The 17,081-nt window shown below is 42.1% G+C and overlaps 1 protein-coding gene across 3 annotated transcripts in view; it reads right to left on the bottom strand.

Annotated features, from left to right (window-relative positions):
* Positions 1 to 7,834: 7,834 nt before the first annotated feature.
* The window catches only part of LOC121276540 (atrial natriuretic peptide receptor 2), a 159,081-nt gene continuing 149,834 nt past the window's right edge, over positions 7,835 to 17,081 (bottom strand). For all 3 annotated transcript variants that reach the window (XM_041185099.1, XM_041185089.1, XM_041185079.1), the window contains 3 exons: positions 16,856 to 16,954; positions 13,800 to 13,891; positions 7,835 to 8,295 (listed from right to left, as the gene is read on the bottom strand). In XM_041185099.1, the coding sequence (XP_041041033.1) occupies positions 8,233 to 8,295; positions 13,800 to 13,891; positions 16,856 to 16,954 (254 nt within the window). In that variant the 3' untranslated portion in view covers positions 7,835 to 8,232. The remainder of the gene's footprint in view (positions 8,296 to 13,799; positions 13,892 to 16,855; positions 16,955 to 17,081) is intronic.

Raw genomic sequence — 17,081 nt, 5'->3', positions numbered from 1 at the left:
ACATCCGGTCCCTTCATCCAAGTCATTGATGTAATTGTAAGTTGTTGAGGCCCGAAAACAGATTCCTGTAGCACTCTACTAGTTACAGTTTTCGAACCTGAAAAATACACATTCATCACTCCTCTTTGTTTCCTGTTAGCTAACCAATCCTTTATTCATGCTAATATGTTACAGCCAACACCACAAACTCTTATTTTGCCTTCCTAATCACTTGTTGTACCTGCACGCTAACGCTATGTGATTCAGGTGTCAGGACATCCAGATCCCTCTGTGCTACCGAGTTCTCTAATCTCTCTCCATTTAAATTGTATACTGCTTTTGTTTTCTTCCTGCCAAGATGGACAAGTTCACATTTACCCACGTTATACACCATCTGCCAAATTTTTGCCCACTCACTGAACCTGTCTATATCCCTTTCCAGATTCTTGACCCCCCTCTTGACCACTTACTTTTCTACACATCTTGGTGTCCTCGGCAAATTTAGCAACCATACATTTGGCAACTTCATCCAAGTCATTGATATAGATTGCAAAAGGTTGAAGACCCAGCACTGATCCCTGTGGCACTGCACTGGTTACAGTTTGCCAATTCAAAAAAGACCCATTTATCCCTACTCTCTGCTTCCTTTAGCTAACTAATCCTTTAACCATGCTAATATGGTTATCCCCTACATCATGTACTCATATCTTGTGTAGTAACCTTTGATGTGGCATCTTATCAAATGTCTTTTGGAAACCCAAGTGCACCACATCTATAGTTCCCCTTTATCGACTTTGCCTGTTACCTCTTCAAAGGACTCTAATAAATTGGTTCAACATGGTTTTCTTTGCACACAATCGTGTTGACTCTGTCTGATCCCATTGTAACTTTCTAAATTTCTTGTTATAACCTCCTGAATAATGGATTCTAGCAATTTCCCAATGACAGATGTTTGGCAAACTGGCCTGTAGTTTCTTGCTTTCTGTCTCCCACGTTTCTTGCATAAAGATGTTACATTTACTATTTTCCAAATCACTGGGATTTTTGTTCTTTCTAAGGGGTTCTATTCACTTTCTAGGGGATTTTGGAAGTTTATAACCAATGCCTCTACTAACTCTGCAGTCACTTCTTTTAAGGCCCTAGGCCATCGGGTCCTTCAGCCTTTAGGTCTAATAGTTTTCACAATAACTTTTCCCTGGTGATGGTGATTGTTTTAAGTTCTTCCTTAAAATTCACTTATTGATTTTCAAGTATCTTTGGAAAGTTTTCTAAGTCTTCTACAGTGAAGATATAGACAAAATATCTATTCAACGCTTTCGCCATTTCCTTGTTTTCCATTAATAATTCCCCACACTCGCTCTCTGCCCAATCTTCTCACCTGCCACTGGTCTTTAAAAAATTATACCGTGCTTCTCTCAATTTGATGCTAAACTTAACTTCCTTATTTAGCCACGGATGATGCATCCTTCGCCTAAAGTCTTTCTTTCTCACTGGGATAAATCTTTGCTGAGAGTTATAAATATCTCCATTGTACCTCTACTGCCCTACCTTTTAACCTTGTTTCCCATTTTACTTTAGCCAACTTTGCTTTCATACCCTTATTTACCTTTATTTAGATTTAAAACACTCGCCTTAGATCCATACTTCTCCCCTTCAGATGGAAGGTGAAATTCTATCATGTTATGATCACTGTCACCTAAAAGCTCTTTTACTATGACATTATTGGCTAATCCTGTCTCATTGCATATTAACAGGTCTAGAATAGCCTGCTCCCTGGTTGGTGCTGAATGTACTGCTCTAAGAAATTGTCCCGAATAGCCTTATGGGGCAGGATTTTCGGGTCATTGGACAGGTGCGGTGGGTGGGCCTGGGAGCAGCTGGGAAATGCTCCACTGCCCATGATCGGCCCCTGATCACGATTTCACGCTGGCTGGCCAATTAACAACCAGCTAGCATGAAAGACGCGCGAAGCTCAGCGCTGCCTGGGTGTCAGTGGGAGGAGTCCAAGCACAAAAGCCTGCGCAAGAGTGGGGGAGCATGCACTGAAAGTTGCCTGAAGGCAGGGAGGTGCCTCAAGGAGCTGAAGAATATTAAAATCAAAAATAAAGAATCTAAAATGTGGACAAGATCGCCTTGTTTCAGCTGTGATGCGTTTGAACAATAAGCACTTGGGCAAGATATACTGGGAAGTCAGTGCCCATGGATGCAGTTGATTGTAGGATACAAGGATTGAGAAATATGTTAAACATGACATAATGTCATGTAGGAGGGCACAGTTTGTTTAACTGAAGTTGTCTTCAGTCAATTTTGCCAAACAACTCCAGCTGCAAGTAATTGTTGGACTTCTGTTTCTTGCCATCCTCTGTGTGTTCATTCACAGGATGTGAGCATTGCCAGTAGGACAAGCATTTATTACGCATCCCTAATTGCCCTTGAAAAGGTGTTAAGTGCCATCTTCTTGAACTACTGCAGCCCATGTGGCATAGGTACACTCAGTGCTATTAATAAAGGAGTTCCAGGATTTTGGCCTACGACAGTGAAAGAACGGCAAAATAGTTCTAAGTCAGAACGGTGTGTAACTTGGAGGGAAAATGGCAGGTGGGGGTTTGGAATGTGCTGTCGAAGGAGGTTTAGCAAGTTATTGCTGTGCATCTTGCATATCATACACAAGATGGTGGAGGCAATGAATGTTTCAGGTCACGAATGGGGTATCGATCAAATGGGCTGCATTTTGCTGGATTAAGTTGAGCTTCTTAAGTGTTATTGGAGCTGGGTTTATCCAGGCAAGTGGAGCGTATTCAACCACATTCCTGACATCTGCCTTATAGATGGTGGACAGGCTTTTGGCAGTCAGAAAGCGAGTTACCCAGTACAGAATATCCAGCATATGGCTGGTCCAGTTAAGCTTCAACATTTGATGGTCCTGAAGGTCTCCTAAATGTGTTGTCCCAATTGTAGACCAAAATTATGCATCATACTACAAATGCAATTAATGGAGGAGGGCATGAGGGGGCCCTGAAAACTTCAGAAGTGTGGAGGGACCTTCACTGAGGATGAAATTTCTGCTTTGTTAGTTCCACTACTGCTTAGGGGCTTAGTTCAGAGGGGGGAAGCTGAAAAGACCTTTATCCACAGACACCATCCTGCAGTGCTACCAGTGGAGTGTACACCACAGCCCCACTATTCACAGGTGAATCCCTGCGCACCTTCCTCCAGCTGCCAGCAAGTGGCAGAAGGTTCTCCTCCCACAAGGTGGTAAGGGGAGACTTCCTCCTCTCACCAAGAAAGCCTGGATTGAAGGGATAGATGTGGTCAGCACCCATAGGTTCATGTGTAGAACCTGGCTTCAGTGTCAGAAGATGTTGAATTACCTTATATACTCTGCAAGGATGAGGAAGGAAGCCACTTGGCGATGACAGTGACTGTCAATGGAAGGTTATGCATTTGGTGGGACCGGGAGGTGTCTGCCAGTGTATATGTTACAGATGGCTGGAGTGCCAGCAATATTGGTACTAAGCCAGCCTGCTGGGGATGGGTGTGTGTTGACCAATGTGCAGTACAAGAGGATTGGAGGTGATGGGCACCTGCATGAGTGAGTGCTTCAGTCAGATTTTGGACTAATTAATGTGCATTTGCCTTGAAGAGTCCGTACACCAACAGTGAACGCTGACTTGCAAGTGGTGGGGTGCACAATCTTGCAGTGCTGACCTTTATGGAGGAGAACATACTTAACATGACCAGCAGGGGGCTAGTTTGGTTGGCAGAAGAGAGGTGGGAGTTTTTGATGAGGCATCTCAGAGTGAAAGGGATCCAATTTCAGCAATGTGGTGAGGTAATTTGGTGGGCACAGGGAATGGGATTGCTGGTTATGTAGCGTGGTCTCAGTATTTCCAAACTCTTGACACTCATGCAGCGTGCCGCGTCTGTATGTTAAATGATGCAACTGTTACTCAATCCGGTTCCTCATTGCTATATTGTCGTAACGTCTTTTTTTAATCCAGCAGGTCAATCATTATCTCGACTATCCGCTAATCCTGAGGTCCAGCATTGAGCAGGAGCAGGGGTCCTCAGAGGGTGCAGTGCCCCATCCACACCCTAAACTTTGCACCATCTCAGATACTTTCACATGCACCTCAGACACTACATAATTGCTGGAGCAGCTGTCGGAGGCTGTGACCTCCCAGGGTTGCGACACCCCAGTGTAGGAGATCAGGAGTTTGCTGGGCCTGAGGCGGATGTCGAGCCTCTGGGGTCGTCCATCAAGTGGCAATTACTGGATGTCTGTGAAGATCTGGCAGAGCTTCTAGAGGCTGTGCACAGCCCTGGCACAGACAGTGCAGGAGACCATGCAGGCCATGAGCACTGCGATCACGTTCTCTTTCTGGACATTTGGCATCTTCCATCTCATGGAGAGCCACATCCAGCACGGGCTGGGTAAAATTGATGTTGATTGGCAAATAAATTACCCTAACTGGCCTTTAATTGAATGTGGGTGAGATTTTGACTTTTGAAACCATCTGTCTCCTGTAATATTGAAACTGTTTTCTGGCAATCAGGAGGGACCTCCCTCACCCCTGCACTGTTAAACTCTGCCTTAGGAACACTAATATTATCATCTTTGGCCCCATCAGAAACTTCAATCCTTGCCTATCCAATCTATCCACTTCAAACATCTCCTTAGGTCGAATCAGAATTGTTGCTGCCTTGGTGTCCTGTTCAATCCTAAACTGCAAATCCTCTCCATCACCCAGATCCACTTCTGTTACATTGTCCATCTCTGACTCTGCTCAGCTTATCTGCTACTGAAACCCTCATCTATTCCCATGCCAATTCCATACTCAGTATTCCAGTACTCTTCTGGCCAGATTCCCATCCTCCATTCTGCGTAAGCTTCAACACATACAAAACTCTCTTGCCCATATCCCATTCTGCAGCATGTCCTACTGACCCATCACTGTTGTCTTTGCAGAGTTGCGTTGACACCTGGAGCCAGATTTTCAGGGGTCAAATCAGGTTGACATGGAGGAGGGTGATCAAAGCAAATGGTGCCTGTGATATATGTCACAACGCCCCACTTCCAGTCCTCACCTTGTCAGCTAATGCAGGGGAGTGGTGAGAGTGGCCGTAAGGTGGGGAAATGAAGGTACCTACATTGTTAATTGGGCGCATTTAGGTCATTAAGCAGCTCCTTAAAAAGCTTCGTCTTCCAAGGTATAGTTGGCCTAAATAGCCAAGTGGTTATGGTACTGGGTTTGTAACCCCAAGATCAAGAGTTCAAATCTCACAATGGCAAACTATGAAACAATGAAATATCAGCAATATGTCTTCCAAGGTATAGTTTCCATAGGAATGAGTGGCTGTTGGGAACTGTGAAAAGTCGAACAGCTCCAGCTTGTCAGGAACAGGGTTGGCAGCACGGAAAATGTTTTATTTGATTGGAAAGAGTGCAAGTTTTGAAAAAAAAAATCCTCAGCAATGAAATATTAATAACACTCCATTTCCCTATTCTATCTCAGGCTCCAGCTCTCCATTTGCCCTGGCCAATTTTAAGGTGCAGGTGCTTTCATCTTTTCAAATCATGCATAGATGGCAACCAAAGCAATGGCTGCTGAGTTGGGCCAGAACATGGCCCACTTCCCTGGTGTCAAGCCTCTATTCCCACACCCACCACCTCCGCCATGCCACTAACTGGCCACCACTCCAGGCCCCTCAGGAATTAATCACTAGCCTCCACCATAAACAGAAGCTTTGTCTGCTTCTCGCAACCCAGAATGAACCTACCTCCTGAACCCTGCCTCCTCAGCCAAGGTCCAGGCCCTGGTCATCAATGCCTCCAAATTAAAATTTTCACCTTGTGTTTAAATTTCTGCAGGTCATTGCCCCTCTCTACCTCTGTAACCTCTTCCAGCCCAACAACATCAACCTGTAGTTATATAGAGACTTTCACATAGTGAAGCATTCCAAGGTGTTTCACAGGAGGGTTATCAAACAAAATTTGTTACTGAGCCATATAAGAAAATACTAAGGCAAAGGACCAAAAGTTGGTCAAGGGGATAGTTTTTAAGGAGTGTCTTAAAGGAGTAAGGAAAGGCATAGAGATTTAGAGAGGTTTAAGGAGGGGATTCCAGAGCTTGGGACTTTGGCAGCTGAAGGCATGACCCCAAATAGTGGAGTGATTAAAATTGGGGATTCTCAAGAGAACAGAGTGGAGGAGCTCTGATGTCTCGGAGGGCTGTGTGGCTGGAGATTACAGAGATAGGGAAGGGTGAGGCCATGGAGTTATTTGGAAATAAAGATGAGAATTTAAAAATCAAAGTCTTGCTTAACCAGGAGCAGGCACAAGGGTAAATAGAATATGGTGCGTGTTGGTGTGGGCATCTGCATTTTAGATGAGCTTAAATCTATTAGGAGTCCAGCAAGTGTTGGAGTAATCAAATCTTTTGGTAACTAAGGCATCAATGAGGGTTTCAGCAGCTGATGATTTGAGGCAGCGGCAAAGTCTGGTGATGTCTCCTCTGACTTTGGCCCAAATCTCACTATTGGCACATGTTCCTTGAGTCACCTAGGCCTCATGTTCTCAAAGATTTTCCATTAATTGCTCCACTTCCTTCTCCTCCATTAAGCTCTTGTTTAAAATCTATCACTTTGACTAAGCTTTTGGTTACCCTTCCTCATGTCTCATCCTTTGGCTCAATATTGTTTTTTATATCAGATCACACTGCTAAGAAGCCCCGTTAGACATTTCACTACATTAAAAACATAAATGCAAATTGTTGCTTCGCACAATGGCTAACTTTAATAAAAGTAAAACTTGAACAATAGCCAAGGTGAGTCAGAGGAATTCAGAACTGATTCCAAGTACTTTCTTTAGATTTCAATATTGCTTCAAATTTTTAACTTAAAATTTAACAATTTCTAATTAAGAAAAATGTAAACAAATCTTTTTATGGATGAAATGGCATCATTTGTCTTCTTCTTGGGTTTTCTGCCCAAAGGCAGGTCCAACCCACAGTACCACAGCCTCCACCATAAGTAGGGCAAGGAGATAAGTCCCGAATCCACCCCAACTGGAATGGCGATCAAACCCTGTGCTGTTCTACCAAACTGATCCACAACAACCATCCAGCCCCAAAAAGGAGCTTAGGTTGCTGTGGCAACACACATATTTTAGCCTGAAGCTATGGATAGTGATGGTGGAGGTTCCAATTTCTCTCAATCATCATGGCCTGACCAGGAATTTCTCCTGCTATTGACATATTTTGGAAAGAGTTGCAAGTTGATACTCAACATTTTAGGCTGTGTTATAAACACACCTCCCTTGGCCATCAAGTTCTTGAGCAGGACCTGAACCTAGAGCTTCTAGCTAAAAGGCAGGGACTCTACCCACTGCACCACAAGACCACTTCCATCACTATCTAACACAGTATATGTAGAGAGTGAGGATTGGCTAGACATGAGATACTGGCCTATAATGTTATAGCAATTATTTGTCAGTTATAGTGATTATTTGTGATTCTTGTCATATCAATTCTATTCTGAATCCTACAAACTGGTACTTAACCAGTTAGTGGTTCAGTATCAGCAGCTTTACAACAGCAATTGATCAGGGAATACCACTGGGACAAACAGTTACCAAGTCGGCAAGCTATAAGTTTTGGAGTGACAAGTGATTTATAAGGTGAGATGATGGGGTTGAGAGCAGCCAAAGAAGGGACAGACTGGTTGAACCAATTGACCATTTCCCATTCCTCCCCAAAATCTATTGTCCTGAAAATGTATCTTAAATCCTAACTCATATCTTGTAAACAATATGGTCATGAGACAATGCTGAGCATTTACTGAAATAACAATCAAGCAGGTTTTATCTGGTTTATTTGAACAAAATATTTAGCAATATCTTAGATACACAGTATATACAGCTTGTAGATGGGGAAAATATTATATTTACATATCTTCTCAAACACATTATATAAATCTTAATATAGAAAGCACAAAAAAATAAGGGTTTATTGTTGAAAAGTATTCAGCTAAGAAGAAAAAAGATCTTAATAAAAATGACTAGTTTTGCAGCTTTGTTCAGGTATAAAATATACCTGGGATACATCTAGATATTTTCTACAGATATTTTCTATAAGATCTGTTCTCCAGAAATAAACATAGCCAAAATTTGTTTTGGTAACAAATAAACTACAGTTTGTATAACCACTGCTCTGCAGTATAATAACATACAAGCAATTCACACCAGACACCACGTTAGATGTCGGGAACATCTTTTTGCTCACCAAGCAGCCAGTAGGTCCTCAATTTGCCTTTGCCCTTTCAAAGAAGACAAAATAAATGTTACTCAGGTGGTCACACCATCGTGAATCCTTAAACATTTGCAAGTCTTTAGAAGAAGTATGGGCACTATTTCTCCCATTGGCTTGCTTGATGACTGCACTGAACCATATTGACAAGAATAGTTTCAGATTTGATTCCTTGGATTTGCATAGTTAGCTTTCCTCAACTAAAGCAGCATGTATGGACCCCGGAACTGATCTCAGTCCTGTGAAACAAGAAAGGCTGAGGAGAAGTAAGGCAGGGTTCCTACTACAAAATGCTAATTGATAGCTTCTGTTGAAAAGTGCCCATGTGGAAGCTAACCAAAGACAAGATTTAGCAGTTATGGCCTCCATAATTCAATAACCTGTTGGCATACATGGCACCCTCCTCTGGTAAGTGCTTAAAGGGAAAGGAAAGATGGCCTGGAAGGAAAGTGAAGGAAGTGGGGCAATGAAGGACTGGGGGACAATGATCTGCAGCAGTGCAATGGAGATGGGAGCAGCACTCCCACTCCTCCTAGCTCCACATTCAGTAAGCATTGTTTTAAAACTTACCTTTTTGGTGGTGCTACAGTGGTCACTTAAAGGCCATTGGCTAGGCCTTATGCAGACCTGGTTTTCCTGAATTCAGCTCCTTATTTAAGTATGCATAAATTGCATTGCCTTTTCTGTTGTGGGCTTACTAGTTTGCCTCTACCTATATGGTGGGAAATGCATGTCCAATACTTAATGCCTGCCATATTGGAAGCTTCATTTAAATGGTGAAAAGTTAGGAACAATAGCAGCTCAAAGAGGTTAATAGGTTCATGTACACAGATCACTAATGTAGCAGTCAGATTTAAAAAATCAAAAAAGTTAATGGAATGTTAGCCTTTATATCTAGAGGGATAGAATAGTAAAAGGGAGGAAGTTTCTCAACCAATCTTTGAAGTACTGTCTACAGTTCTCAGCACTGCTTCCCAAAGGGGATATATGGACCTTGGAAGGAGTTCATTGCAAATTTTCCAGAACATCACCAGGGCTACAACAGTTAGATTATGGGGTGAGATTACATGTATTCCCTAGAATATGGAAGGTCATAGTGGGATTTGAATGAAATTTTGAAAGGAGTTGATGGGGTAGCTAGAAAGAAACTCTTTCTGCTGTTGGGGTGTTGAGGACAAGGGGACACTTTTGCAAAATCAGAGCCAGTCCATTTAAAAGTGAGGTTAGGAAAATCTCTCCCACATGAAAAACAATAGATACTAACTCAATTAATAATTTAAAAGCTGAAGTCAAAGATATTTGATAGACAAGGACATAAAAGGATATGGAACCAAATCAGATAGAAGGAGTTATGGTACAGATCAGCCATGATCTCTATGAATGGTAGAACAGGCTCGAGGGACTGAATGACCTACTTCTGCTTCTATGTTCTACAAAAACTAACAAGGTGCCATTAAGTATCTAAGCCATTTCTTTAAATGCACTTTGTGCTCATCATGGTGAGGGACCTTTCCATTAGGAATGGAATTCTTCCCATTTCAGGCATCAAGCATCAGCATTAGTTTAATGCAGGTCAGGTATAGTGCAGAGTAAAGCGCTCCCAACTCTGCCCCTACAACATGCCTTAACTCTCAAGTCAGGAGAGTACCATTTGCTACATCAGTGTAATATTTTTACCACTTCTCACACCAGCCATACTGTGGCATTTCTGAGTGAGATCGCCAAATTAGGAGCCCTTTTCTATTGTAGGCTGTCACCTGTTGCCAGGAGACTTCCTCCATTTAGCTGGCAGCCAACCCCATGTGGCAGGGGGTTGCCCCACAAATGGCAAAATACTGATTGCAGAATTAAAATGACCCCCAATTGGGCCTTTAATGAAGATAATTGGCTGTGTGCCTCTCCAGTTCCAGTCCTGCTGCCAGTCAAATGTCCCAACAAGATCCTTTTTTTTCAAAATGAATTCACGGGATGTGGAAATCGCTGGCCAGCATTTATCGCCCATCCCTAATTGCTCTTGAGAAGGTAATGATGAGCTGCCTTTTTGAACTGCTGCAGTCCATGTGGTGTAGGTACAGCCACAATGCTGCTAGGGAGGAGTCCCAGGATTTTGACCCAACGACAGTGAAGGAATGGCGATATATTTCCAAGTCAGGAAGGTGAGTGACATTGAGGGGAACTTCCAGGTCGTGGTGTTCCCATCTGTCTGCTGCCCTTCTCCTTCTAGATGGTAGTGGTCGTGGGTTTGGAAGGTGTTGTCTAAGGAGGCTTGGTGAGTTTCTGCAGTGCATCTTGTAGATGGTACATACTACTGCCACTGTTCGTCGGTGGTGGAGGAAGTGAATGTCTGTGGATGGGGTGCCAATCAAGAGGGCTACTTTGTTCTGGATGGTGTCAAGCTTTTTGGGTGTTGGAGCTGCACTCATCCAGGCAAGTGGAGAGTATTCCATCACTCTCTTGACTTGTGTCTTGTAGATGGTGGACAGGCTTTGGGAAGTCAGGAGATGAGTTACTCACCACAGGATTCCTAGCTTTTGGCCTACTCTTGTAGCCACAGTATTCATATGGCTAGTCGTTTGCCAATGCTGCACCCCATGATTTTACTTACCCCCACCACTCCCCTCACCTCCCCGCCCACCATCTGGGGGCTGGTAAAATCCTAGCCATTAGCACCATATTTATGTATCCAACTCCCTTGATTATGGAGAAATAAATATTGCATGTACACCAAATATAACAATCAAAATAAGTGATGTTTTTAATGTGTGTCTGATAAATTAATGCCTAACATGTCATAGAACTAATATAATATAATATAAGCTAATGATGTTTAGCTCAAACCATCTTTTCAGCCAGAACGTGAGTCTCAGCTAAGCCAAAATTTTTCAAACTTTCCACAAAATGCCTAAATGCAATTTGAAGTGAAGGGTACATCAGCGTTGTTGAATATTCACACTGATGAACTCATGGGAACTGCTATTGCGGGTAAACAAAATAGCAGCACATTTTGTTCCTTTAAATTAATGAACTGTAGCTGTACCTGCCAATTTAAATGGTTCACGAGAACATTGGTCAGATTTTTGTGTCCTGCTTTTTTACAGTAATCCTTACGTCATGTTACTATTCCTAACTGTTTGACATTTGTCTTTAAGGCTTGTTTGAAAGCATCTGAATGCATTGGATATAAAAATGCCTAAACCTGAACTCTTCCACATTAGTATAATGTATTTGAGAAAGTATAAATGGAGTGCACTCCGATTAGCTGCATTGATTTTGAGTCAGCTGGTTAGCCGTAATAGCAAAATGGAAACTGGGAACTGAGCCAACACTTTATTACAGCCGTGAGCTGAAGGAATCCATGAGGATCTTAGCAGTTCAAATCATCAATTTGCACACATATCACTTCTGAATGGAAATGCAAAACAGTCCATTTCACTTGTGGGTTTAATTATATTTTTCAAAAATGTCAATTGATGTGATTTTTCTATATTGGTGAGATTGGCCGTTAACCTGAATGTGCATGTTGCTTGCTTAGATTTGATACAAGTGGTTCAGTTTGCTTTGGAACCAAGTGAACCATCTTGCTCATTCAACCAGCATAAACTTATCTGTCAAGGATGACATATGAAGCAGTTGGAATGCTTCTCTAACCTTGGTCTTTGCGCAGTCATTCAAAATGCGGTTGACATTAATATTATTATAAATTATTATTATTATAAATAGTAGAAAGGAACAATTTTTTATTGCCTTTTTTCTTTTCTGATTCCCATCTCCTATTATTTTCTTTTTTTTCTCTATCAATAGTTGGGAAGACCTATTTAGCCCGCAGCAACTGTGTAGGAGTGGACCAATTTATCTGCAAGTCAGGGCAGAAACAATTCTGTCCTAGAGTAGGACAGGATTTCATTTCATTGCAGAAAGAAGATTGAGAAGAAACATAACCCCAGAATTTTAAAATGTGAGAGATACGGATGACACAAGTGCAAGCAAACAATTTAATTAGACTGCGAGCACAGAATAAAAACATTACAACCTAGAAGCTAGACTGGAGAATGAAGGAAAATATTAATAGATATGAACAGTGCATTCGTTGCAAAACCAGTAAAAAAAAGCCAGTCAATCCCAAAACAAAACTGGAAGTAGTTTTCCCCAATGATTCAGCTGATTAAGAAATGGCTAACTGAACCATGTAGATCAAGAATGTCCTAAAAGGTTAGACGATCTCATACAGGGTGGTAATAGGCATGTTACAATTGGTTTCACTCTACATAGGACTGAATTTTACGCTCTCCCATCAGAGGGTTTGAAGACGGGAGACAAATAAAATCCAGCGGATGGCCTTCTCGCCACCTAACCACTCACCCCCCCCAACACCTGTCTGAAATTTTAAGGGGGTGGGGGAGGAATCAGATGGCCTATTGGGGCCTTTAAGAAGCTGATTAATGCTCAGTTAAGGGCCTCATCCTGCCCCGTCAATATTTCACTTGCACTGGGGAGGAGGCCTATGCCAATGTGGGAAGCTCAGTGGTATTACTGGGCATTTTGGGGATAAAGGATAAATATTTAGTGCCAATGTTGCAAGGTCCTGTCCAGCACTCTGACTTGACAGTTTATCAATTCCAAATCTCAGGCATCGGATCATTTAAACAAAGGAGCAGGTAGCACTGTATCAAGGGAATAATCAAGTATACCACAGAATGTTCCAGCTCTTCTGCTGCAATTTAATTTTGCCAGAACCCTGTCCTCCCTCACCGTGAACCCAACAAAATTTATTATCTTAAATCTTTAAACATTTAACAAATTCTGGAATAAATAAAGAATAAGTTAATAAGGTGGTTTATAAAAGCTTATAGGGCACTTGGGTTTTTAAAAAGAGGAATCGAATGCAAAAGCAAAGAGAAATCACCACCCTCAGCTAGAATATCCTGGTCAATTCTGGGAACCATGTTTCACAAAGGATGTGAAGACCTTAGAAACAGTGTAAAGGGGGATTACCAGGATGTCACTGGGGCAAAGGAATTTCAGATATGAGGAGAGGTTGGCAACGTTTGGCATATTGTCCTTTCAGAGAATGTTGTGAGGTGACCTAACTGGCTTTAAAAATGAGGAAAGGTTTTGATATAGTAGGCAGAGAAGATCTATACCCTCTAGTGAGTGGGTCAATAACGAAAGACCATAGATTCAGAATCATTGGCAAAAGATCTGAAGGGAATATGAGGAGAAAATTTTTGACTCAGAGTTGTTGGGATCTGGAACTCTCTACCTGAAAAGGTTATGGAAGTTTAAAAGGGGGTTGGTCTTGAGGATGAGAAACTTACAGGGCTGCAGACAGAATGTGGGGATGTGGGACTCGGCAAGGCTGCTCTTTCAAAGAGCCAGTACAGGCACAATGGGCTGAATGGCCTCCTTCGAACTGCAAGTTTCTATGATTTGTAAAAGCAGCAATAAGGACTTCCATAACTGTCATTCATGATTGTGGTTGGGATGTGTTGAACATATCTTGAAACATAAAGGTACCTTCATTTCAACATCGCCACGGAGTTCCAGTTCAAAATTTCCGAACTCATCCAAGACATTCTTGGTCGTTGAGGACACATGGATTTTCAGTGCTAACAAATCAAGAGGTAAAATGTCAATGGCAGGATGAAGACAGGCATATATTTAGACTGAATTTTCTTTAAATTGACTCTTGAGCATTAAATTTTACTGCCAAATTCTTGATATGGTTCTAATTTCAGGGACTGTTTAGCTTAAGGTTTTAACTTAGCTTGAATTGTTATTCAGCCTCAGAAGGCTCTTGCAGCCGTATAAAGTTGAAGATTGAATATCAGGGGTATAGAACTCAAAGTCAAATTCTAGGACTGGCTGTCCTAATATCTGTTTGTAGCTTGTAAATTGGCCCAAAGAATGTTACAGATATAAGTGCTAACACATTTAAATATAAAATGATTGCTTTCCTTAGAAGTTTTTCTTTTGACCCTTATTACAGAAAAAATTGTTCATAAATTTGCACACTGCTTAAATCTGTGATGTGTGATTTCTTTTCATCTACTTGCTGCAAGGCGCATAGAACAGTAACAATGCTCTTTGGGGCCAATCGATAGGACATAAATTCACATGGGAGAGATCCTTTCTGCTGCACTCCTGCAGCAATGTTATACAAATAGATGGAAAGGCTCCGATATATACAGGGAAGGGAAGAGAGACTGTGAGAGAGCAGTAGTGGGGTCGGGGTGGGGAGGAAACCAAGAAATCCTAGCGACATGGAGGTCCTGCCAAATGTAACGTCCGGGCCTCATTATCTGTTTTTTTCTCACTCTGTTTCCTGCCTGGATGCTGGCCAGACTGACAATCTGGCCGGCTGCAAAGTGGAAAGCCAGTGACAGAAAGCCGCAGCTGAGCACCGTTGTGGTTGATCCACAGCAATCAGGGAAGATCTCAGATGAGAGACAGGGGCCGGTGCAGCAACTGGGAAGGAGGGAAAGGTTACAGGTTGAAGTGGGAAGTTGAGGGGGCTGGGGGCTCCGGGGTATGGTTGGGTGGGGTAGGGTTTGGCCAGTGGCTTGGGATTGCAGGTTGATGGGGAGGTCAGCATGTCATAGCAGTAGGGAGAGACTGGGATTGGCAGAAGGTTTGCTTGAGGGGTCAAGGAGGTGGGAAGGCAGTTCTGCTCCTGGCTCACAAGTGGTGGCTAGAAATAGCACTTGCCTTCTGCAGCTGGCTGCTCCAGTCTCCATTTTGCTGCTGAGTTTCCTAAACCCTAAGAAGCTTAACCAACAACAGTAAAATTGAAATCAGGCTCCCAACTGCACCAAGTGCACACAAATTAATTATAGTGAAGTGTCTCACCACTAATTTGGGGCAGAAGCATGCCTTGTAACCCTCTGCTGGAAAAATGGGAGCAGGCTGAAGCAATAATGAACGACAACCTGCATAACATAGCTAACTGCCCCAAAGCACTTCACAGTTGGGCAGGGACTGGGGGGTGTTGTAGAGAGGGAGGGGGAATGGAATTAATCGAAGTCTCTGAAAATAACACATTTCTCTTGGGTCCAGTGTAAATAGGAGACTGAGCTGAGATAACAAGTGAACTGTTATCCTCAGATGTTGTGTAAATACATCTTCAATGCCGACACACGCTGGTCAGACCTATTTTCGTGCCACCATGATAGCTTCGCTGGAGCGACGGAGAATAAGCAGCTCCAAGGAAATTCTGGTCAGAATCTTCTCTTTTGTCTCAGTGGCTCCAGTATATGATAGTAAGGAGAATTCCAGCCCTTTGCGAACCATTTTAATTGAAAACATGGCATTTAAATGTAAAAGCATCTCCACCGATGCTGCATGACCTGCTGAGTGTTTCCTATATTTTCAGCACTTAAATAGAGCTCATTTGGAAATTCTTGCTGCAGAAAAATTGCCAAATAATCCTGAGGCATGACAGCAGTTGAAAGGACAGTGACTAAATAGAGCTGATTTTTAATGGAATTGCTTTACTCCTTCAGGAAGTAAAACATATGGGTGATTTGTGGATGATTGAAGGTTTCATGGTTAAAAGGAACTGAAAGGCTAGATAAAGAGTAACTATTTCCACTGGTTTTGGATTCTGGGCCTAGGGGATATAGCTTAAAAACTAGAGCCAGGCCTTTCAGCAGTAAAGTTAGGAAATACTACTGCATGCAATAAAAGGAGGCTTTTAGAGGAGCAATGTGGTGAGGTGGATGGGTTTAAGGAAGACAGCCACAGAGCCTGAGGGAAAGATGACTGGATGTTCTACAGTACAGATGAAGCAGGATGCAATGCACAGTAGGCAAGTGTTGAGATAGTGTGGGACACAGGAAATGAGTAGGACTGGAGAAGGTTAAAATGGCTATGTGATTGCAACCATGGAGGGATTGGTAGAGGGTTACAAGTATATATGTACAAAAGTAGGCCATTGAGGCCCTTGAGCCTCTCTGTGACCTAACACCATTGTCTTCACTGACTTCATTAACTTGGTTGCATATCCCTTAATAACTTTTATTAACATAAATCTATTAATCTCAGATTTAAAATTAACAAATGATCCAGCATCAATTGCCATTTATGGAGGAGAGTTCCAAACTTCTACCCCACTTTTGTGTGTAGAAGTAATTTTACTCCTGAAAGGTCTGGATCTGGTATTTAGGCTCTGTCTCCTGGTCTAGAGTCCCCAGCCGCAAGAAATAGTTTCTCTCTATCTCCCATTTCACTTCCCTTTAATATCTTAAAAACATCAATCAAATCACCTATTATATTGTACTTCCTGCAGGAGTAAACCAACTCAGTAAAAAATCAGCTGCATTTAATCTCTGTTGGAATCAAACTTCCTTCAGAATGGAAAGATATCAAAGTCCTAATACAGTCAGGCTGACAAAAATAGCTTGGATGCAATGAAATTCTCTTTATAATATTTAGATGCCACAAGCAACATTTCATTATAGCATACTTCTACCTTTCATTTGCTATATATAAAATAATTTAAGTTTTCGGTGTATAAAAGAAGGTATCAATGCAGAACTTGATTTCATATTTTCTTTCTTAAAGCAGCCACTTACCCTCTCCAGTAGATTCCATACGGGAGGCTGTATTAACCGTGTCTCCAAATAGACAGTAACGTGGCATTTTTAATCCAACAACTCCTGCACACACTGGTCCTGATCGTAGGTAGAAAAAGAAAAAGGTTTCCTAATTATTTCTTAATCATACATAACATTTAAGCTTTAATACTCAACAATAAGCTTTTTGCTGTAATCCATTTGGAACAGTGACGACCCATATATC

The sequence above is a fragment of the Carcharodon carcharias genome, chromosome 1 (genome assembly GCF_017639515.1).
Source record: "Carcharodon carcharias isolate sCarCar2 chromosome 1, sCarCar2.pri, whole genome shotgun sequence".
Classification (NCBI taxonomy): Eukaryota; Metazoa; Chordata; class Chondrichthyes; order Lamniformes; family Lamnidae; genus Carcharodon; species Carcharodon carcharias.
Note: the sequence above shows the minus strand (reverse complement) of the source record. Positions and strands in the feature narration are given on the sequence as shown.